A 23,232-nucleotide genomic window follows, 5' to 3' on the forward strand; every position below is an offset into this window, starting at 1 on the left:
CTTGGTGCAAGAGACTAGGGAACTTTGATGTTGCTCCCCTTCAGAGTATTTTTGCATTAATCTCTGGTTTTGCTGTTAGAGTAGGCTTGTATGTACCATTTTCTGGGTTACCTTTCTTCTTCTGGGCATTCTCGTCCTTTGAAGAAACAGAGGAAAACTTCACAGGCTTTAGGATTCTGCATCACTGAGAAGTGCTAAATCATGCTGTGATTACCCAGGGAGTTTCCAATGTGTATGAATCCGGGTGAAGATGTTTACTTCAAATGGGATTGTTCTCCAGCTGAAATAGCTGAACACAGAAAACCTTACAGCAGATGAATCTCCATTTCCCTGCAGCAGGTATAGATGACCCCATTCTTAGCTAATGAGGGGATTAGTGACTGAGCTTTCTTTCAGCAGACCATAAACACTGTGGGAAGAAAGAAATTTAACATTGTTCTCCCAGTTGCAAGTGATCCACAAAAGAGAGATTTGCTTAGTACTCACGCTAGAATGCTAATTAAGGCACATTGTTAAGGGCCAAATACTAGGCTGGGGCTTAGGTAGGTTTGTCAGGGAACAGGGGCAGAGAACCTTGAAGGAAAGCAGGTAATTAGATGGTTTGAACGGGCATTCTGGTGTTAAAAGTGTAGAGCATCTTCCGGCGATTTCCTACAGTCTTCCCAACTGGTAGGACAGTAAGTGTAGAGCACGTAGGCATTTGAGGCAAGATTATTCAGCGAAAGAATTAACTGGAGAATGTTTATTTCCCTTTGGGCGAAGGGGGCTTATTTACAAGTTCCTGAAGCAAGCTGCCTTATTTTAGCTGTGTGAGCCCCTCTCAAGGGACTGGAGTCCCGTTTGATAACACGGCGAGGCAGGGGGCTCTTAGCAGGGGAGAAGAGGAAAGCCTCCTCCGGCTTGGCAGGGACCGAGCTCCTAATAAGGGAATGGGCTCCAAATGGGGCTATACCCTCCATTTCCAGGAAGCGTGCGCTGGCTGTGGTAAAACAGAGCTTTCTCTTCCTGACAGCTGCTTAAAACTCTGCTTTTACTTGCTTATTAAACGGTCCTGAAGAAGCACCCGCACTGCACGGCAGCAGGAAAATATCCTGCAAGTGTGCTCGTAAAGAGAAAAGTTCAAGGAAGAATGAAGCCAGCTCTGATTCGGTTATTTACCATCAATCAGACTGTTGCTTGGCAGGGAGTGGATGATTAGGAGCCTGAACGAGCTGAAAAGGGGCAGGAAGAAAGTGGAGGCAGCATTCTTCCTATTTAAAGCTGCATCCCCTGAAAGGAGTGTTTGCAGACTGCGCTGGAGCTGGTGCTGAAAAGAGGGCTGGCAGACTTTGTCCTGGAACTGATGCGGAAAGGCAGAACGACTCCTCAGCTGGCTTCATGGTGCTAAAATAACCTTACGATTCTGCACTTCTTGCTGCCCGGGGGGGATACATGTCTGATATCTAGGCATGATGGCAGTCTTGGTACAAACGAGAACTTTTTTCATCCTCGCTGCTTTATTAGGCCGATTTGTAACCATAAAAGCGCAAGAAGTGGAAGAATATGAAGGTGGTGAGTTTCTCTCTACTTCTAAAACAATTACCGTAACTCCCCCTCTGCATGCAGTGTGTGTATTGTGTGATTTAGCTAATAAGCGGAGTGGAAAACCTCTGGGGTACGAGAGTAAAACTTTTCCTTTCACATATTGAGAAGGGGGCAGAGAGGGGTTCGCGCTTTGGGTTTTTGAGCGGAAGAGCGAGGTTTGCGGCGCTCGCTGCGGGCGCAGAGCGGGAGGGGCGGTCAAAGGCCAAGTTCTGCCGCGGGGCGCTCGGGCTGAGCCCCCCGTCCCGTCCCGGCGGGGCTGCGGCTGCTGCAAGTTCCCAACAAAAGAAAGAGCTTGGGACGCGGCTGGAGGACAGCTGGGCAAGGGAGCCGGGAGAGTAAACACCGAAGCCTCGCAGGGTGGAGTCGTTTGCGCTGAACTACATCTGCTTTCTCACATTCTTTGTTTTAGAGAAATGCAGAAACGTGGATTCTCCCTTTTTTTCACCCCTCCCCCCCCTCCTCCTTTTAATTTTCCTTTCTTTCCTCCTCCGGCTCGTTTTCCCCCAGGCTCCTACGGAGGGGCTGCCGAGGATGGCACAGAGCCTCCCCTCCGGCCGGGGGTGGCGGAGCGGGGCAAGCTCCGTGCGGGCAGGAGCGCTGGCCAACTGCGAGCCTCACCCGCCCAGCCTGCGCTGTCTGCGGCTGCTTGGTGGCCCTTCGAGTTTAGTATCATTTCAGTGCCTGCGAGAGAGACACTGACGGTCAGGAGTAGTGACTGTGCTCTTTCATCGGTCGGGATGGATGTCGTGATCTGTGTTGATTTCCTGAAATGTGAGCAGGCTGATATGGGACAGTCTGGAGCTATTGTACTCCTGAACGTACTTCCTGGGCTTCTTATATGCAACACTGGCTTCTTTTCCAAATTATGCCCTACAAAAGGACTTTGTAGGGCATTCCAGCACATTGTAGGATGTAGCCTACGCTGCAGCTTACACTTAATTTATCGTGTGTTTTTAAGCGTGTAATGTTCTTGTAACTGAATTTCTCTAGTAATATGCTGGATTGCATAAGTGAGGAGGAGTCAAAGCCTGATGAATAAACCAGTGCAATATTTCTGAAACCTTAGTTCTACGAAGCAAAATGAGACTGTCCTGCCCGTGCACAGCTGTGTAAGAAGTCCCATAGAGGGGGCACTTTATATAAACGTATGAATGTAATTCATATACTTGCCATAAAGGGAGGCATATATTATGCATTTTTCAGTTACATGTAATACCAAACAAAACACTTGTGAAAATACTGACCTCATTTTTGGTATCCATTTAATAAAAATTTTAGCTTTTTGCCTGTTTAAAAAAAATGCAAAACTTATATATGAGTTCTGTGTGGGGTTATTACATCTCATTTACTAGACTGTTGGAATTATGGAAATTTTGGGATAAGCAGTAATGTAGCAACACCTTTTGGGATGCATTTCCCATGTGTTGATGGTTGAGGCAACTGAGAGGTACGTGGTAAGTCAGAGAGCAAAATGTTGTAGTAAATTAGTAACATCTGTTTACACTTACATCACTTACTCATCTTCCTGTTAGAGAATTAATAGCTTTTGTCTACTATCCATACTTTCTCCAATGTTCATTATAGTAAAAGGAAACCAAACTCAAACCTATTTTAATGTGATGTGAGGGTTGGTGCAGTAAAGATAGAGGTCCATTCTATACATTGGTCTGGTTTAATTGCATAAGAAAGGGATTTCACCTTTCATTTAGTTCCTGATTGAAGCCTACAAATGCTGATGAGTGAACAGGTTTTATCCTTAGTTTGTCTTGGGTTTGGTATTTGTGCAGAAGTCGAACATCAGTCAACATTGTATTTTGCTGCAGGTGACTTTGTAGAGCTGCTTCATTTCTCATTCATTTATGTACTACTTGAATATAGGTACTACCAAATAAACAAATATTAGAGGTATATGGGAATGCAAGGAAGGCACTTCAGGAAGTGTAGATTACAGAAAGCTATCTAACTTTCAGAAAGGATATAAACCAGTGTTGTACCAGTCATTTTTCATGACAATCCTAGAAAAAATAAGGGTTGAATACTGCTTGTCAACCTCAGACACAGTGGCAGAAAGAAATAGCTTTTGTGGTAGTGTGTTGCGGAATTTATCATCAAGGGGGATTGATACTGATAGATAAGTTGAATATAATAAAACAGGTAATATGGTTAAAAATCTTTAATGAAAGAACTGTAATACATCTTCAAACCAAACATCCTGCTTAATTTTTTTGGCACTTACCATTGCTGTGCTTTTAAGTAATGCCAGTTTCTTTATTATTTTTTTTTTTCTCTTGATACCATTGCAGATTGGTCTATTCTGCTCAAGAGCACTTGGCTTATAGTGCTACATGATTCACATGCTTAAAATGCATGTAAAAATGTGAAAACCAGACACTTCCAAACCTAGTACAGAAAAACTGGTCATTTTGAGACTGACTGTTTAAATGTGCCCATTGAAAAGTTATTTATCAATAAGGTCAGTGCTGCAAAATCCTAGAAGGACTGAAAGATCATGGTTTTAATTTCTTTGTAGAGACCTGATCTAGTTCAGAAATGCAGTGGGATCAAAAAGTGCCCAGGAGGTGACTGAAATTTTGTGCTGTTTAAATGCTGAATACCTGAAAGCTCTGAACTTTTGGTACAGGGTTTTCCACATAACTCTACAATCCTTCCTCTTTCCCTAGGGCTTGGGAAACTACTAGCAGAAACAGGGCATGCTTCTGGGATCCTTTCCCATCCCCTTGGGAGTGTAAAAGTGTTTTTCAAAATAAATCAGAAACACAGCTTTAGTGGAACATCAGTACACTTCAGTCAGATTTGAAATTGTGGGAATCAACTTGTTCAATAAGATTTGTGTGCAAATTGCATGTAGGCATGGCAGTGGTGGTTTATTGCCACCATGTCCCATATTTCCCTTCAATCCTATACTTGCCTTTGGTTTTCACCAGTTTTTGTAACGTACCTCTGTCTGAATTATGTTTTCCTGTCCACCTCTTGTGGTGTCAACCGTCCTATAGCTGAGATCAGTGTGCGCCCTGGTCTTGATTTAAAAGTTTGACAGTGTGAACAAGGAAGAAAAAGAAATGGTCATTGTTCTGTTTAGATCAATGATCCTCTTTGCCTTTTTTTGAATTCTCAAGGTCTTTCATTTTGTCTGGAAACCATGTAAGGGAGACAGGAGAGTGGACTGACTTCGGAGACACAAACAGCTCAGCTGGTGGAATGGGAGCTATTAACTGTGTCCATTATCTTCTCACTGATACTATCTTTAGGGAGATAAGATGCTGTTACATTGCACAGTCCTCATAGCAGAGCAAGTGTTGGGAATAAGATGACAAGTGAAAGTCCTGTGTAGCTATGAGAAAGTAAGAGAATTATTATTTGTGCCAAATGCTTCTTTAGATTTGATGGGTCCTTCATCTATGTAAAGAGTCCTCACAGTTCCTAAGGAGAATGATATTGTATGATTCTATATGAAAGCATGTAAGCACCCCTGTTTTTACAATTGTTATAATTTTAGTGAGGATCTGATAATGCTTAGAATTTCAGAATTATTGTTTAGGTTGGAAAAGACCCTTAAAATCATTTAATCCAACTGTTTGCACAGCACTGCTTCAGCAGATTGATGCTGCAGCTCAGCTTGGTGTTGGCTGTGAACTTGCTGTTATCCCCTCATGCAGATCATTGGCAAAGATACTGAACGGAACTGGGCCCAGTACTGAGCCCTGGGGAACGCCACTGGTGACCAGATGCAAACTGGATTTAGCTCCATTCAACACCAGTCTTAGGGCTTGGCCATCCAGACAGTTTTTTATCCAGTGGACAGTGCACCCACCCAAGCCATGAGCAGCCAATTTCTCCAGGAAAATGCCATGGGAAATGGTGACCAAAGCTTTGCTAAGTTCCAGGTAGACAACATCCCAGCTGTTTCCTCATCCCATGGTAGGTCACCTTGTCATAAAAGAAGATCAGGTTGGTCAAGCAAGACCTGCTTTTCGTAAAGCCATTCTGTCTAGGTCTGATCCCCTGGTTATGCTGTCCTGATTAATTTTTTCCCCCCAAAGTTCCAGATCCCCAGATTGTTCTTTTATGTCTGTACCTCTGTTTTCTTCATGAGAAAATCCACATATGTGTGTGTGTGCACATAGGTGTAGATGTTTGGGGGTTTAAGCATGGCAAATAACTAAAAAACAGAAATTAATATAGCTCTAAACAAGCAGCAAATGGGAATCTAGTATCTATTAGACAAAGTCATAATTCTGTGGGGACTAATTCATTGACTTAGAATGTTTGAGGTTGACTTTCCTGACCATAAGAGTCTGGGAAGGATACTCTACAAAGAAATTTCTACAAGATTCCTTGAGAGGATTCCTTCTCTTCAGCCTGAGCAAAACTTTGCTCAAAATTATGGAATACAGAAAATTGAGGGTCATATTAAGCTATCCACATGTCATGTTAAGCTTGTAGATTTTTTGGAAAATACTTTGTGATTGAGGAGTAATTGCATGCTGTGTTTGTTAGTGAAGGCGTTTTTTCCCCATGATGTTTACAAATATGGATTATTGCCATAGAAACCAAATGGTCATTTCATGACTCATGTTTTGACATGCTCAGTCTTAATTTCTTGGTGAGATCTTTTCATCCTTGCAATTTGTTTTATTGTAATAACATTCTATCAGCTTGGATTTTTCATGCAAGACATGCAGGATTGGTCCTGTTTAACAATAGTTTAAATGTAAGGTAGTTAAAAAGAAGTATTTTTAAACTTGCTAATGCTTTAGAAGTTTTCAGAAAAAAAGAATTACCTACCAAATCCCTTGACTGATGATAAATGCTTCTAGGAAACACTGCTTAGGAACAACTCTTGGTGTTGAAGTTGTGTTTACTATCTGGGTAAACTGTAAGTTATGATTTTTCTGTGGTAAGAATTAAAAGTGGTCAACTTGCCACATAAGTTGCTTTTTGGTGTTTTTTGAGAAAAGAAACACAGATTCTTGTGTGTATGTGTAGGGAAGCAGAAACTGCAAAGGCAGATCTTCATGCAACAATATAATCCTTTAAAAAAACTGAGCAGATGTTCATGGCCTGTATACAACTATTTTTCCATATACAGAGGAAGGCAACAAACTCAGTGCCAAGAAATAACAAAGTAATAAAAAATAGTCGAAATTCCAGCTGGAGGCATGTGACCTATCCTTATATGTGCACTGTTTCACTTATGTTTGTCATTCTGACCCCACGCATTTTTGCGTGTAAACTCCTGATGATACGATTTTCTCAGAAATTATCTTTAGAAAGAATAAATCAAAGTGCTAATCCAGTGGATTCTCAGTTGGGTCAGGGAAGAGGGACTGGACTTGCACTTCAGTTTATTGTGTACAAAAACCCCTGTTCTTAACATAACCAACAAGGCAAACCCTAGTATCCTTTAATGTCAAATGAATAAATTAATCAGATTAACTTGGAATTTCAGTTTTTGACAAAGGCTTCTTGGAGTTTGAACTTTCAGAGCACGAGGAAGGATTGTTGCGCCGCCTGAAATCTCAAACTGTAACAGACCCACCTTGTTCGACCGTCTTTGAATGCCCTGGTGAGACTGTCATGTGCAGAGGGTCAGGTATGATTTGAACTGGGATGTAGGATGCATTAATTCCAAGTTTAATAAAGAAAAGGTATTTCTTTCTGTGGTATAAAATGAGAAACCAGTTACTTTGAAGCTGGAGAAAAATGGCTCATAAGTCATGTAACACTTACAGGAACAGAGGTACCCCAGGGGGTGGCATCATGTATTGTTTATGTCTTTTATATAATCAGTGCACTGTGTGTGTACAAATAATACTGTTTCTCTAGATACTTTTTTTTTGGTCATGGATTGTTCTGTGACTCTGTGCTTTTCCTAACTTAAATTGAGAGAAATTTGAAGAGTTAGTGCTGTTCCTGAACTACCAGAAAGGATAAACCAGTGGTACTGACTATAGGAAGTAATACAATTATTTTCATATAAATGGGTATTTTATAATTTGATCTATAATTATGGAAACAGTAATGTGCTGGAAGCTTTGGATGATGATAAAGCCATGATGCTGTGGTAATTAAAATATCCAAACCGTTGCTTATAATTATCTCTCCTTAGTAAGCAACATACATTTTTCATAGCCTGCTGTGCTGTCTTTCATTCTTGCAGTGAGAAACAATTCCATTATTCCACTATCCCACCCGCATTTGCTGCAGAAAGGTCATGTGTTATATAAGCATGAAGACTAAGAATGGTTGTCAGAGGGCCAGTGGTGGGATGCTCTCTGTTCAGGGAGCTCCTATTCATGCAGACCCTCAGGATTCTGTTTGTATCTGCTGCTGAAGATAGGTCTTGTCTTTGGAGAGCTGTCCTAAGGTTGTTCCTCGGCCATGCTCCTGCCAGCAGAAACTTGATTGGAGCTTTGGAGGATTTGCATTTTTCTGCTGCTTTGTGTGAGCAGTATAGTTGGGAGAGTGATATAATGAAGTTGCTTATATACTGAAAAGCTTTCATGGTGTTTTGTGTCTTCACTACTTTTCATTTATAGCCTTTGGACTATGCAGCAGTAGCATGGGAGGACTAAAGAATTAATTTGAATCTTTGTACCCTTGTTCTTTGGATAATGTGGCTGAATAGAAACACAAACAGTGACTCTGATACTGCTGGCAGGAATTCAGAGCTTTGGACATGAACTCATTTAGGGTAAGAACAGAAGAGTAAGCTGTCTCCCTGAGGCCTGCTCCCTGCTGAGCAGTAGATGTCTGGCAGAGAAGGTCCATACAGTATCTTCTCCAAGTATTCTTTGGTGATTAAGTGCTTGCCAGCATCCTTTAGCAAGCTGGCCATGTGAAGTGCAGGATTATGGGCATGATGGCAGCATAGTGTAGGAAGAGATTGAGGGAGATAGAAGAGTCCTCACAGAATCACAGATCTATTCGGTTTGGAAGGGGCCTTAAAAGCCATCCTGTTTCACCCCCTGCCATGGGCAGGGACACAATCCACTAGACCAGCTTGCTTTTAGCCCTGTCCAACCTGGCCTCGAACACTTCGATGGATGGGGCAGCCACGGCTTCTCTGGGCATCCTGTGCCAGTGCTTCATCCAACTAACAGGAGAGAATTTCTTTCTAATCTGTAGTCTAAACCTGCCTTCTGCCAATTTGTGAGTTTGTCCTGGCCCAGTTGCTCCAAGATTATTGCTTCACATTAAAATGATAGTGAAAATACAGTTAAAAGCCAGAAGGAAACTGTTCCTTGTTTGAGAACTGTCTTGGGCCAGCTGTATTATCATAGGTAACCTCAATGTTATTAGCAAAATGCTGAGGGAGCATTTTGTTTAAACAGTTCACTCTCTCTCAGAAAATCACAGACAAGCTTGATTGATATTAAATCATTTTCTAGTCTGAAATCTCATGTCTCCTGTCAGGATAAACATCCCAGTAGATAAAGAAAAAATATTTAAGGAAAATACTAAAGCAGAAACAGCAAATATAAACTGTTTTACACTCAGCTTTTCACAAATTCTTCTTTTACAGGGTTCTATCAAATCTGATCTAATAAAAATGTGCTGAATTACCATAGTGATTTCTATCCTATGACAGTTATTTATGACTTGTTTTCTGGCTACTTTAAAGTAGGAGGTTTTTTCCCCCTCAACTGGAGTGCCTCATTTTCCAAATAATGAGGATCATTTGGTCATCTTTAAGCCATCTATGCTTTTTCAGAACAATGAAGTTACCCTGAATTTAGTTGATCCAAATTATGAATTGTAATTATAGTTAGCAAGGAGTATAATCAATAAACTAATCAACTTTTTTTTTTTTTTTAAAACCAAATAGGATCTATTTTTGGCTTTCTTGCTTACTTCAGTGATGAACCTCTTGGTGGGAAAGATACCATTGAGTAGCTGGGTTATCTCACTTCTTAAAGGCTCCTGGAGGCTTCCTGAAATTCTTCTGAATAATCCTCAATGTGTCCAAAGCTCTGAGAATAGAAGAGAAAAGGAAGCAAGAGGCAGGAACTTCCAGAGAGGGATTGGGAGTGTGATGGGACTTGGACTTCTCGAGGAGCTCTTAGCTCCTTACAACCAAGAGGTCATTGTCCTGTTGTGACTTTAGGCTCTGGAAAAGGGGTGGAAATAGTCTACATTTTCCACTCCTTCAGAGGCACAGGCAAAAAGTGTTCTTTTCTTCTGTATTAATTTTCCATTGGAGTGACTTCTTTTGTCCTTAAAATTCCCAAACTGGCACACATAACATATGCATTGAAAACCTGTTGGTTCCTAATATTAAAAAGATTACACCTGCAAGGAAAAGAGCACAGTTCTAAGAGTAAATATCTGTACTTGAGAACTCTCTCAAGTCAGGAGTGTTCTGGTCTGTAAAGCTCCCCAGAATATATGCTTATATCTTTAAAGAAAGTAACATGTGTTTGTAACTTACTGCATGCTAAAGATGAAAGTGGTTTAATGTATAGTGTGTTAAATATATGTAGTGCATTTTACATATATATATATATGAGTGTGATGTCTTCCCACTGTATGGGAACTACAGTGCAAGGCAGATGCACCTCACTGGTGAAAGTAATGGAGGATGGTTTCCAGATGTTTAATGCTTGCTTTGGCAAGAGGCAGAAAGTACTGGAACACACATTGGCGGCAACAAAGGAAGGGAAGAACCTGATGTCAGAGGCATTGAGCCTGGTGACAAGCAGAGCAGAACATGAAAAATGAAGCCATGTGGGGAAGGAAGAGCCAATATGACAGTATGGCTGCTGTCACAGCATTGAATCTTGGAATTATAACTGACTGGCAGTGCTGAGAGCCTACTTCAAAAATTAGAACTGAGGTTAGACAAGTTGTCCTTTTAAAATTTTTTCTATTGAAGTATTATTATCATTATTAATATTATGATTTTATTTTAAATTTTTTTTCCTTCCATGATAGAAAATTTCATCTAAACCTGGACACTGAACTTGAGTAACTTTGGCGTGCTTTGATTTTATATTTTCACTGTAAAATGCAGGGTCTTCCTATGAATTTGTGAAGTGCAAAGCACAAAGCATCCTTGATATCAAATGAAGCCTTAGGGTACTACTGTAATATACATACTGAGTCATTGTGCTAATAATACATTTCTGGAATGGCATAGATTTTCATGTTGAATAGCTGGCTGGTTTCAGAAGTGGAATCTGGCTCCTCAGCAAAGAAATCTCTGGCTAGTGAATCACCTGCTTGCTTTAAGGTTTCAGTAGGCACCTCTCAGGGGCTGGCCATCCTGTTTGGTGTGCATGCCAACACTCAGCAGCTTTATCATGTTTTAGCAAAACACTCACATTTTGTGGTTTGGTTTGTTGCTGTTTTATGGAGAGCAAGGTGAGATGATGGGGAGAGAAGAGCTAAATCTTGATCTCTTTAGGCTGTGCATGTTTGCCCTTATGAAGAGTGCCAGGGCCAGCCAGCGTGAAAGGCACTGCTTTAATGTTTGTGAGGGATATAATTCTAGTGGGTTTTAAAATGAGGTATGGAGCACTTAGTTTTTGGAGTCGGCTTCGTTTTTTTTGCTCCAGCTGTTCTCTGTTTCTTTGAGCCTTTCCTGGTTTCCTAGGAAACCCCTGCAGTATGGAATTTATCTATTTTACAGGCAGCTTATTTTGTTTGTGCTTGAATGTAATGAACATGGAAAGTAAATATTTGGTAATTTAAATCTCGCATTCAGGAGGGTACTTTAGAACCTAACTTGAGGCAGATGAATAGTCTTATTTATTGTAATGAGACAAATGATACCTTTATTTTCTTCTTAATGAATGAGAAATTTAATTACTTCAGTTTTTGTTTTAAAAGAGGACAACAAACTTCAGGATCTTTTAATCTGAAGTAAGATTTGATTAGGTGAAATGATGCAGCAGTGAGTTATATTAAATAGAATAGTTATCTTAAATAACTCTTATCAGTTCTACTGGCATTTTTGCACAAATGCACGTGATTTGGCTTCCTGTCATCAGTAAACATCAGTACAGAAACACAGCCCAGTTTCTGGTTTCACAGGAAACCAAAGGAGTCTCGGTGGTTTTGGTTTGAGTTTGCTTTATGCTGAAATCTGACAGAGTAAAGGTTCTTGCATCATCTCACATCTGCATGTACAGAAGAACGTGCAAGTAAAGGCTCTTGGGGATCTCAAGATGATCTATGTGCCTAGTAATGCTTAATATAATAGATGAACTTCTGGTAAATTTTACATGAAGCTACAAGAGATTCAGTAAAGGCATAAGTTTGAGACAGACTTCAGCATGCCTTAGTCTGGAGAGTGACTTGGCATTTGGTGCTTCTAAAATCCTAATCTGTAGCTCTGTCTGGAAAAATGCTTTGGGACCCCTAGGCTGGAGTGATGATAGCAGAAGGGAATGTGACTGCCTGCAAAGGGGATGCTCCTATGGCTCTGTTTTCTAACAGGATACAGCTGTGGCTTAGTCTGAGTCCTGTGAATGTCAGTAAGTGGTGACTCAATGCCATGAGAAGAAACTTTCTGGTGTGACAGTACCCTGCCTTTCTTTTACTGGGACTGGAATTACACCTGAGCAATTCCTGTCATGCATGCAATTTCAAGTTGCCATGGAAGAGAGCGTGACCCTGCTGCTCTTCATGACTGCATCCATATCCCTGCATTCAAAGCCCAAATTACATCGTTGGTACTACCTGCCAAGTAGAGTTCTCCTGAGAAAAGGAGTAAGACATTCTGCTTGTGCTGCTTTTTTTTTCTTGTAAGTCTACTTACCCCATTGCTTAAATGTTTAAACTTCTGAAAAGAAGTCTGCAAATATAACTGAAATACAGCACTGCTTTTGAGCTAAAGCTGGTCTGTAGGCTGTAATACGAGTTGGAGTGAAAGTATGTACTCTTAAATAATATTGTTATCCAGACTTATTATGCACCAACACTCTAATTAGCTGGGAGGGTCTTAGGATGCAGGAGTATAGCTCCTGGAAATGTACAGCTTCATCAAATAATGGGAGACACTGTGCAACACTTACTGTAGGGTATTACAGTAGAGGTATAGGCTGTGCTGAGCCCCTGTTTAAAGATCTGTACCCAGTTTGTCCTTTTGTTTCCACCCTCACACAAGAAAAAAAAGACTTAATGGATGCCTGTTCTTTCCCAGTGTAATCAAATAAATCTGAGTCTGGTTAGAATTAATGGAGTGGTTCATCTTCTGACTTCCAGTTGTTTACTATGAAAGCATAGATCTGGGCCTGCTTTAGCAAAAGGATATGCTTCTAGTAAAGTTAGTTTTTAGTTTGTCAGAACTGCCACCTTATACTTCTGGTTGCCAAAACCAAAAAATCAGAATTATTTTTTTTTACCCCAATGTGGATTTTACTGCTTCATGAGATGGCTAAATAAGTCTTATTCTTGTGTGCATGTACTTTCTCTCTCTCTCTTTATATATTTTTTTTTTTCCCTTTAAATCTCCTCCCTTCCAGAGGCTGAAAGACTGAAATTCCTCCTTGAATTTTGTAAGACTTAGAAAATTCTAAGTAACTTGTTTATACAATGGAATGCAGCTCACAATGAGATGTAAATACCAGCACTCTGATCCTCTGGCTTTTGCTTTTGTCTTGAATTATAACAATTTATTGAAGTGGCAGAGTGAGCTTTAGGACATTTTATCACAATCAGGCAAGACAAATAGCTAATTATTATGACCCCTTTTGATATTTAATAAACTGTGACATTTGAGGCTAGATCTTGCTTATTCCTGGTTCTTTTAGTATTTGTCTCAGGAGGCAAGATTTATTCACAGGGATGGGGGTGGTATAAGTTTGCTAGATTTTTGAGGGGGATGGGCCCAGGGTTCTTTCTTTTCTCCTTCTTCCTGGAGTTATTTAGCACAAGGAAGAAAAAGATTTGACAAGGGATTTTAGAGGCAATGCAGAAGCAGCTTCTCTTGCCCTTTGTGTGTCCTGTTAAAACAATGCTTCTTGTACTGCTTGCCTTGCTCTGAGAAGACATCAAAAAATGGTATGGACAAGCCTGGTTAAGACAAGTTTAATAAAAGAAATTGCAGGTAGCTCTGGCTGACAGTAGCATTTGTCACACTGAAAAACTTATCTTCAGTTTGATTAGGAATAGAATGACAATGTTTCAGGAACACAGATATGAAAAAGAAAAAACATCTGCTGTGGAACTTGTAGGTTATTACAGAGGCAGTTACAGCAATTATATTTTTGTACAATGCGGCACAATATCTTCAGGCATCTAAAATGTTTCTTTCAAGTCTTAATGAACTAAACATAGCTCCTGTCCCTGAGGGTGATGTAGGCTTGTGCCATTCTCTGCTATAAATTTTTGTAGCCCAGCAGGAGATTTAAGGCTGTGAGAAATTGCAGGTCTAACTATTATCCCTAATGACAGATGTACTACTAAAGAACACAAAGTATTTCCTCAAAATACCTTTTTTTTTTTTTCTGTTCTAGCTTACACTACTGTTCTTGTTGTTGGTTGTTTTGTTTTGTTTTTTTTTAATTCCCATCCTGTGGGAAACTTGTAGGAGCCTGCAACCAGACAGTTCTGGTTTTGGAAATGAGATTGCCTTCATGCAAAGTGCCCGAAGGGTAATGTTCTCCTTTTAGTCCAACTAAATGCATAATGAGTTTTCCAGAACCTGTGTTAGCACACTCACAGCCCTATGAGGAAGAGTCTGACATGCTTGCAAAATTCAGGTTTTTGTAGCCTGTGAAATTTCTGGCATGTCATATGTGACTAAAGCCTATGGCATGTGTTGCACCAGAGCTTTAGACCATGTTTACTCAGAGAAACTTTCTGCAGAGAGAAATGAGAGTAGTATGGACCCTAATGTGGACTTTTTGGTCAGGGCATGAATATTCCTTTTCTAGTAAAAAGGAAAAATTTGGTGATGCCTTGAACAGTTTGGTCTATATGTCATGCAGTCTGCATAAGAGTACAAAAACAGAACAGAGAGCAGGAAAAACAAAACATATTGCAGCTCTTTTTGATCCAAACCAACTTTGCCTTTCTGATTAAGGAATATTCTCTGAGTCACTGGGTGTTTGATTTCTCTGTTTTCCTAACATGTGAATAGTTCAGCCATTACCTGAAATTAATCAGTTGTTATGTAGGAAAGTTTCCCACTTGGTTCAAGGTATTACCTATGTCCATAAGAAGTTAATATTAGAGAAGATGGTACCAGGACATCAGGTGCTTGAGGCCTGATTGAAAGGGAGTGCGTTTGTAAAGCCAGTTCTGGAGCCTGTGTGAAGCATAGCCTGGCTCCTGTGTAGTGCACTTCTGAGGCAGGATTGTCTCTCCGTCCTGACTCTAAAATGGCAGGAATATTCAGTTGTGTAGCTCAGTTGCAGGAGGATGTTTTGCAAAGGACTGTTAGACATTTTTGTATGCTGTCCTGTTTGAAAGAAAATTCTTTTATAACTAGTTGGATGATTGACATCAATGCTATTCTCTGTATTGAGTGTTTATTACCAGGTGTGCATCTGGGATTTGATTTATTGCCCTTGAGAGATTCTCAAGGGTAATTATGTTCTGAATAAAGCAGTCACAGCTTTTGTACCTTACCAGTTGGCTCTTCTGTTTCTATGCCTTTATCACTGGGCTCCTCAGAGTGTATTCTTTTTGGAGACAGCTTGCCAGTGGTGAATGAGGCCCTTTTCCATATTGACCTCAAACTGTTCATAGATCCAGCCAGCCACAGCAATGAGGTGTGCACAGAAAATTTACTTCATGGAGGGACTTTATAGAGCTTACAGTGCAGTTAAGTTGAAATTACATGGCAGTTATAGGAAATGCATGGTTAGTTATGCCCTATGCTGGGCTTTCCCTCAATTCTGTGCCATGAAAGAACTACATCATCTGTATCATTCACTCCAAATTTATTTTTGTTGTAGATGAATTAATTTGAGGGTAAAAAGGGAGAACTAGTTTCTTTTATATGTACTGATTCCCATTAGTGAAACAAACAGAAAACCAGTGCTTGATTGCTGATCCTAATTATGATTCTGAGCTGATTCCTACACTGGAAAAACAGAATCAACATGTACACTTTTATTGTTTGCCTTTATAGATCAGCATGAAAGTAAGAAAAGTGTAATTCAAGTTAATGTTCTGAACAGTGAAATTTTATTTTCACAACCAAGGTGATTGTGAAGTGGAAATTTGATTCTGATATGCTTGGCACTGAGCTACCAACCTTAGACATTTTACATGTAATGGAAGTACTATTTACTGAAATAGTTCGAAGGAGAGCTGCCTGTATTTACAGGGGTTTTTTTTGTTGTTGTTTTTTTTTGGTTTTTTTACCATGCAGCTCCTAGGACCTTCATATGTTTTATTTGTTTTTCCTCTGGTCTGCAGTATATAGTGTAAATTCAGTGCTCGGTAACCAGTGCTCTTTGGAAAATTGCTTGGAAATTTCTCCCTGTCACCAGAAGAGGTTGGGCCTGATGTCAATGCTGAGACCCAGGAGCAGTTACTGATCCTGAGGTGACACCCAGGCTGCCACTGTGTGTAACGAGCCTGCTCCCTTCTTTCAGGCTGGTACCTTTAAATGCCAAGCCAATCTGTGTAATTCCTGAATTTGACACAGAACCAGTGAAATAAGGGCAAGCCACCATATATTTACTTCAGCTTTCATGAAGGAGGTCTGTCCCAGGCTCTAGGCAACCTGCCATCAATTATCCATACAATTCATGGCAAAAAAGGCAAAAAACCACTAGCTGCCAACTGCCTTAGCTTGGGGGTAGTGAAATCATCCAGCTCCTTGCATTCCCTTAGCCCTGAAACTGCCCCTATCAAACATTTGTTCCAGGGACAAGCTAGGTCTCTGTTGGGGTTAAAAATGTACATGTTAATATATTCCAACAGATCATGAAATTTCCTAGTTTAGAAGGCTGGCTGTGCCAAGCTCCTCTTCTATAGACTATAATTTCCTTTCTGAAGAGAGAAGGAGCATCTGGACCTACTCAGTCCCCAGCACAGAGCTCGTCCACGTCAGCAAACTGGAGCTTCAATGTGGCTGCCCAGGGTCAGCTGTGGACTGCCTGGAATCTCCTTATTAAACAAGCCCAGAGTTTTGGATCTGGACCAAACCCCTAGAACTGAACATGCTGGGACATTTGAAAAGTCCTGTTTCTATACCAGAACTCGCTTGCAAAAGGTCATTGATGCATGCTGCAGACATTTCCCTGTATGCTCCAAATCTCAGATTTCGAGTGTAAAATCTTATCCGAGCATAACTATGATTAAAATCCAATTAATGGAGGGGTCTGCTTTTATTCATTTCTCCAGGGGACAAGGGAATAGACTGTGTTTAGCTTTCATGATCTTAAACTGTCAGTTTCAGATTGTCTTGGTTTCTTTAGAAAAAATTGTTTACAACTTATATTCTTAGCCACTGTCGCTTGATAGACATTTTCCAGCAATTAAACTTCTGTCAAAGGCCATACTTGAATTATGGTAATATAAAGTTATAATTTGGCATGAGTGGTAGATTATTAATTTTGGGGAGAGGCTGGTGTGATATCTAATTTCAGTCCTGGTTCTGTCTCCATGGTTCTTTCTAGATGACTGTTCTGACTTTGCTAAGAGACAGTACAGTTACATTATTCTTGGCACCGAAACCAAGGATTGTTGGCTGCTGCCATGCTTGGGTAGAGGGAGACATACGAATGGGATCCTCAGTACACATTAATCAGGGAGATTGGAACGAGATGCTTCCACTGGACAGCAGTTGTCTCCTGACCTGATAGCCTCAAAAACTCCCAATCCCAAACTCCACACTAAAAACCCAACCCCCTTATCCCCCAAGGAAAACTCAGCTCCAGTCTGGGTTTTCTGGTTTTCAAGGTGCTGTGTTGGCAGCCAAGTTCCCCCCAGGATGTTTCTGGAAAGCTTGGTGGAGCAGGGCTGAACCAAGGTCCCATCTGCAGGGGATTCTCAGGGGTTGGTTTTCAACACCAAATAATTTTGCAGTATATTTTTCATTTAATTGCAGTTTCATACTTATGTTACTAATGCATGAAAAAATGTACTGTCAAGTCAGATCATTTGGCTTTCCTGACATTTCTGTTTGGAAGAGGCAGATCTTGGAATAGGTCTTCATCTGGTGTAAATTACAGTGCTACCATTACTTCAGTGGAATAATTTATGCAAGCTAAACATCTCAAGATTATTCAGAGACCAGGTGTGTTACATGTTCTGTGTTTTACCCCATTGTCTATAAAATTTTAATGCATTAATGACTGATGAGTTCCTATTGTGGTGTGTATATCTAATGCTAATCATAGTTAGCAGTAACACAATGAAATTCTTATCTTTACGAAGCTTACCTTGCATGTAAAGGACATGCATGAATTTGGAAATATTTCCTAACCTCCAGGCTCTAATGTGGGATTAGGAGACTTCCACAACGCACACACACTTCTAAACTGGAAAAACAACTGAAATGCAACAAACTGTTTGCTATTTTTGGGTTCTTATCCAACACAGCCCTGAAAAGCCTCAATTAAGGCTTAGATTAAGGTCTCATTCAGTTGTGATGTTGTTACTGAGATTTGCAGTTCTTTGTCTGAATTGGAGAGCATGAAAAATAACTTTGCTTCCCTCCTGGGTGAGAAGCTGGGCACCGTTATATCCTCATATTGAGTGGTCAGTGCATGCATTTCAGGTATCGTGTGAGGTTGCACAGGAAGACAGCTGAATTTAGAGCCCTGTGAAGTTTGCATCAGCAATGAAGACTGAGGAATGAAACAGATGGGTTTCAGTGTGTTAATTCCCATTCAGAAGCAGATAACTTAGTATTTTCACTGATACCACTGTGAATGTCTTGAGAGGGGAGCAGATCTTTCTGCCTGGTCCCTCAGGAGTTGGGTAAATCCTCCTTATGACTGCAAGTGTTGCCTTAGATTTTGTGGTATTAGTACAACTGCTAATAGTACTACCTAAACAAACCCGTAGGAGGCTTGTTTGTCTCCTCCTGACTGAAATGTTTTGTTTAAATAAAGCTTCGGGATATCATCAAGCTTGTGGTCCACTGAAATGAATAAAATTAGGAAAATTATGTCCATGTTGTTCTTTTCTGTATGTTAAGACAGCAAGAAAAACAATTTCTGATACGATTAATATCCAGATAAGTGAACATTTCTTGAGATCATGTAATCTCCTGGAAGCATAGAAATTTCTTGATTGCTACACAGCTCTTCTTAATAGACTGTGGCAAATACTGAAGTGTGTGTAAACAAATCTCTGTATGCATTTATGGGGCAAAAGTTGGAAAAACATTTACTATGTTGATGAATGAATATTAGAGTTATTAATCACAAGACATTGTGAATATTGGCACAGTGAGATGCTATTTCTTCCCTCCCCCCTCAATTTTTATGGAAATGTTTAGGAATAACTTATGCTTTAAAATTTCTTTCTCTTCTGGTCAAATTGTATTTCCACAAAAGAGGCAGAAAATCATATAAAACTAATTTAACTTGTTTTGAAAAACTAAGTTTTTTATGTCAGCAAATTGAATTGCTAGACAAAAATGTACTTATAAGTCAGGCTTTTTACCATAGGAGAATTTCTTAGCTGATGTCCCTGTATAAGTAATCCTCAATACAATGAGATAAGCACCCCCCAGCCCTCCCACAGCATCTCTAACTTCTGTCCCTGGAGCAAGGAAGATCTTTGTCCTTGCTAAAGCAGTACCATGGATGGTTCCAGTATTGCTGACTTGATTCAAAAAATATGTAAACAAGAAAAATGGACATTGAGAAAGAATTCACAAGCTGTGAAACTCAAGTGGGGGAAGAGTTGAGTCCCATGTTGAGAGGAGACGTTGTTTCATTGATTCCTTTCTTTGCAGCATCATACATCAGCACTGGATTGTTGGGGAGAACTGGGGGAAAAAGAGGGGAAAAGGAAAGTATTTCTTTCAGCCTTGTGCTAAATCAGCACAGATTTCAATTAAAACTTAGTGATTTTCTTTTTTTAACAATATTCTAATTTCTGTGCTGCTTAGTATTCTCTGGCATTGTCCCAGAAATTAGTAAGCAAAATGGTTGAATGTACGTTATTGTTTAACATTGTGTATTGGTTAATAATATGCCTTGTGATCCAGAACAAAAATAATCAAGAAAACATGCATTAAAAAAAAGAATTTATGGCATGACTTGCTTTTGTATTTAATGAATAATTATAATGGGATGAGATCTGTTTCTTTGTTTCTCTAAATAATTCTCTTCCCTCTTTTCCCCCCCCTAGTTGATAAGCATAGTTTGGGAAAATGGAAATATGAAATATGATACTGACATCAGCTTTCTAAAATTCCATTCTGACAAGCATTTTCTGTATTTCCATTAGATCCTGACAGAAGTATAATCAAAATATTTTGTAGCCAGTGCAGAAAGGCAGGAAGCACTGTTAATCTTTGTGGGCTGGGGTGTTTATTTTTATAGCTATGGATTAAAGTGCTCTCCTATAGTTGGCAGGAGAAGACCCTTATTTGATAATGCTCAGTAACTTGGCATCGCATTGGTTTCCATAATTGCCTTTCCATGTATTACACTGCAGCTGTTTCTTTTCCAGTGATCCAGGTATCGTACTCTGAGTTACCTGAGATGAAACCCTTGTACTGTGGGTGTAATGGTGGTGACGCCCCTTAAAGAAGAATGATTTTCTGTATGTTTATAAATGAATTAAAAGTGTAGCTCTTCATTTGGAAACATTTCTCACTGTAAGTATGCTTGTCACACCAGTGTAGTGAAAAAACACTGCAGGTTCTGGCGTGTAATTCTGGAGAGTAAACATACATGCTTAATTAAAACAACAACAAGAAGTTGTATTATCCTAGTGTGAGGGCTCTTTGGTTATGAAGAAAATAATGTAAGTAACTGTGTAGCAGCTGATCCTCTTTCCATGTGACAAAGGTTTAATGTGGAGAAAACATTTCTCCTAGCTATGGAGGGGACTAATGATAAAGTTTATAGAGTAGAAGAAATAAGCAAAAGTTACTGTGTAGTGTTCGAGAGTAAAATCTGTTCCAAAAGTGCACCTAGAAAGTTTGGAACTCCCCACCTGGGGAGTGTGTGTGCATGAAAATGGGGGTTTCCACCTGGAGTCAACTTCAGCACCTTTGAGGCAGCCAGAACCAATTTTGTCCATTGCAACAACCATGCCAGAGGATGGAATGTCCTTGCAAAAGAATTCCTGTGAGGAAAGCTACCAAAACCTTTGTGTTTAATAATTGCTTGTGAGATGAAATCAGACTGAAGTAGTACCTTTGCTTGGCTGTTGTCTTCTGTCAGGATCAAGCTGTAGTTTGTTCAGGGTGACAAAAGTAGGACATGCAGTGTATTGTTCTGGCTGTGAAGAGTTGATCACTTTCTATTAAAACTAGAAAAAAAAACCAAACCCACATACTTGTGGAGCATCTCAGAAAAAAACCAGTTTTTTCTTTATTTTCCAGTGGATGAAAGGTAGGTGGTTGAATGTGTCCTTTCAATACCAGTGTTATTAATGTTGCATGTGATGTAGCTGTATTTCTAAGTAAGAGATACTTCATTTAAAGAAAATCTCTAAAATACCTTAAAAAAAATAGCAAAATATACTCAGCAAATTTAACTTCTTGTCCTTCAAAATCAGGTGAAATTAAGTGCAGTCCTCTTGAATACTTTCAAGACATGACCAGAGAGGCAGATAAAACAGTATCGTTTCTGTAAAGTTCTGGGAACAGATTTCTTTCCAGGAAACAGAAGTGCATGTCTTCTCACAGTGTATGGTTAGGCAAGCAATGGTGAAATGATTACAGACTCATAGAATATCTTGTGTTAGATGGGACCTGCCAGAAGTGTGGAGTCCTACTTCCATCATAACATTAACACCAAAATAATCATTATTGTTACTATGGAGAAGCAAGTAAACTGAGCAAAGTAATAGTTCTCAGTTTGATATTGAAAATGCTTTCAAATTTTATAAAAGCTATTAATTTACACAAATCAGGTGTCAAATAGAATCTAGCTAAAAAGAAAGTTGAATTTATCTTTCCAACTTAGTGCAGACTAAGGTCAAATTTCTGCAAAGTGACCTCTAGTTGGCCTGCCAAAAAAAAAAAGGAGCAAGGAATGTACTTGATGAGTAGCTGTCCTCACAGTATCTCAGGGTGAATGGGCCTACTATTTTGGAGAGGTAAAGATTTCAGTGTTCTAAATTGGGAGACATGTAGGCCTGAATTTTTGAAAGAAGCAATTTATTTGCCCTTTTTACTTCAGGTCGAGTGGTGGTTGTACATCATTTCATTAGAAAACAACAATAAAAGAAGTCTTTCCAGCTGAACAGCCACAAACAAGGGACAAATACTTTCAAATACTACACATTCCTCAACTGTAATATAGGAACAAAGTAATATTATATAACCTAGGGTTGTGGGTTTTTTTTAAACTTAAAAGCATTTAATATCCTTTGATGAATTTAATTACATTTCAAAATTTTTTATGTAAATTAAATGTAATTTTCAAATTGCTGTTTCATGGTACAATGGAAAAATATCCTTATATTATAAATTTATTAAATAATTATCTTGAATATTAATCATAACTAAAAAGATAGCATGCTCAAATTGTATCTGTACATTTGAAGTACTTTAGAATGTATACATATATGCATAGTACAGAATTTATTCAATACAAGTTAAGGATCCTGATCTTAAGAGGAGATGGTGCAGGAAACATCACAAAGTCTGTCTTTTCTGAATTAATTCAATGAACAGAAAAAGAAATCATCAGGAAAAAATAAACGTCAAAAGAGTTATCTGAGAGTAATTAGCATTAGTAGTTTTTAGGCAGGATGTGTAGAAATTGTGTCCCTGATTCCATTATCTGTCATGCTGCATCAAATGTTTTAATGACTTCAGAATTAGTCAACATACTGTCTTTTCTCTGGAAGGCACTACATGCCAGCAAAGTATTTCCAACTTCATTAAAATTTATAGCAAATAGTTCATGTTAATTACTCAAAATAAGCATCTGGTAAATGATTTTCATGTTCGTAATACAAGAAAAAACAAATTATGGTTTAAGGCTCTAAATAATTTTGCAACTGGAAGATTATCTAATGATTGTGTTTGAATTCAAGCATCAGGTTTTTGCAAAGCCAGACATGTGCAAGCTGAAACTGGAGTTGAGTCAAACCAAAACACAGGTTATGCTGCAAATATTAAAAACCTCCCAGCCCTGTGTGTAGGTTATTCAAAAGTAGCATGAAGCTTGCAAACCAGTGCCAGTTACAATCCTGAGCACAGCAGCATGACCCAACCTGCTGGTGAAGCCATGTGACTGCTGGATGCACACATACTTTTGCACACCTTAGCAAGGTAGTATTTTTTATCTACTAGGCCTACACAGAGGTTGTCCACACCTTGGTATCCAAAATACCACCAGAAGACTTACATTTAAGCAACTGAATCAAGTCAAATATATTGATGAATGTCTGCCTGTGGAATTTTCTTTTGCACTGTTTAAATAGGTCTTTGTGGCTATTTTGCACTTGAAATAATATTCAGACATTATTTTTGTCAAGTGCAAACCTGCAGTCATTTTTTGGAGGATAGTTGACAGCCACATT

At 39.4% G+C, this 23,232-nt stretch overlaps 1 protein-coding gene across 1 annotated transcript in view; it reads left to right on the top strand.

The window, feature by feature from the left end:
• The first annotated feature begins 968 nt into the window (after window positions 1-968).
• COL5A2 (collagen type V alpha 2 chain) overlaps window positions 969-23,232 on the top strand; it is a 95,224-nt gene continuing 72,960 nt past the window's right edge. The window contains exon 1 of the mRNA XM_058840024.1: window positions 969-1,551. Coding sequence (XP_058696007.1) covers window positions 1,449-1,551 — 103 coding nt within the window. The 5' untranslated portion in view covers window positions 969-1,448. The remainder of the gene's footprint in view (window positions 1,552-23,232) is intronic.

The sequence above is a fragment of the Poecile atricapillus genome, chromosome 5 (genome assembly GCF_030490865.1).
Source record: "Poecile atricapillus isolate bPoeAtr1 chromosome 5, bPoeAtr1.hap1, whole genome shotgun sequence".
NCBI classification, from domain to species: domain Eukaryota; kingdom Metazoa; phylum Chordata; class Aves; order Passeriformes; family Paridae; genus Poecile; species Poecile atricapillus.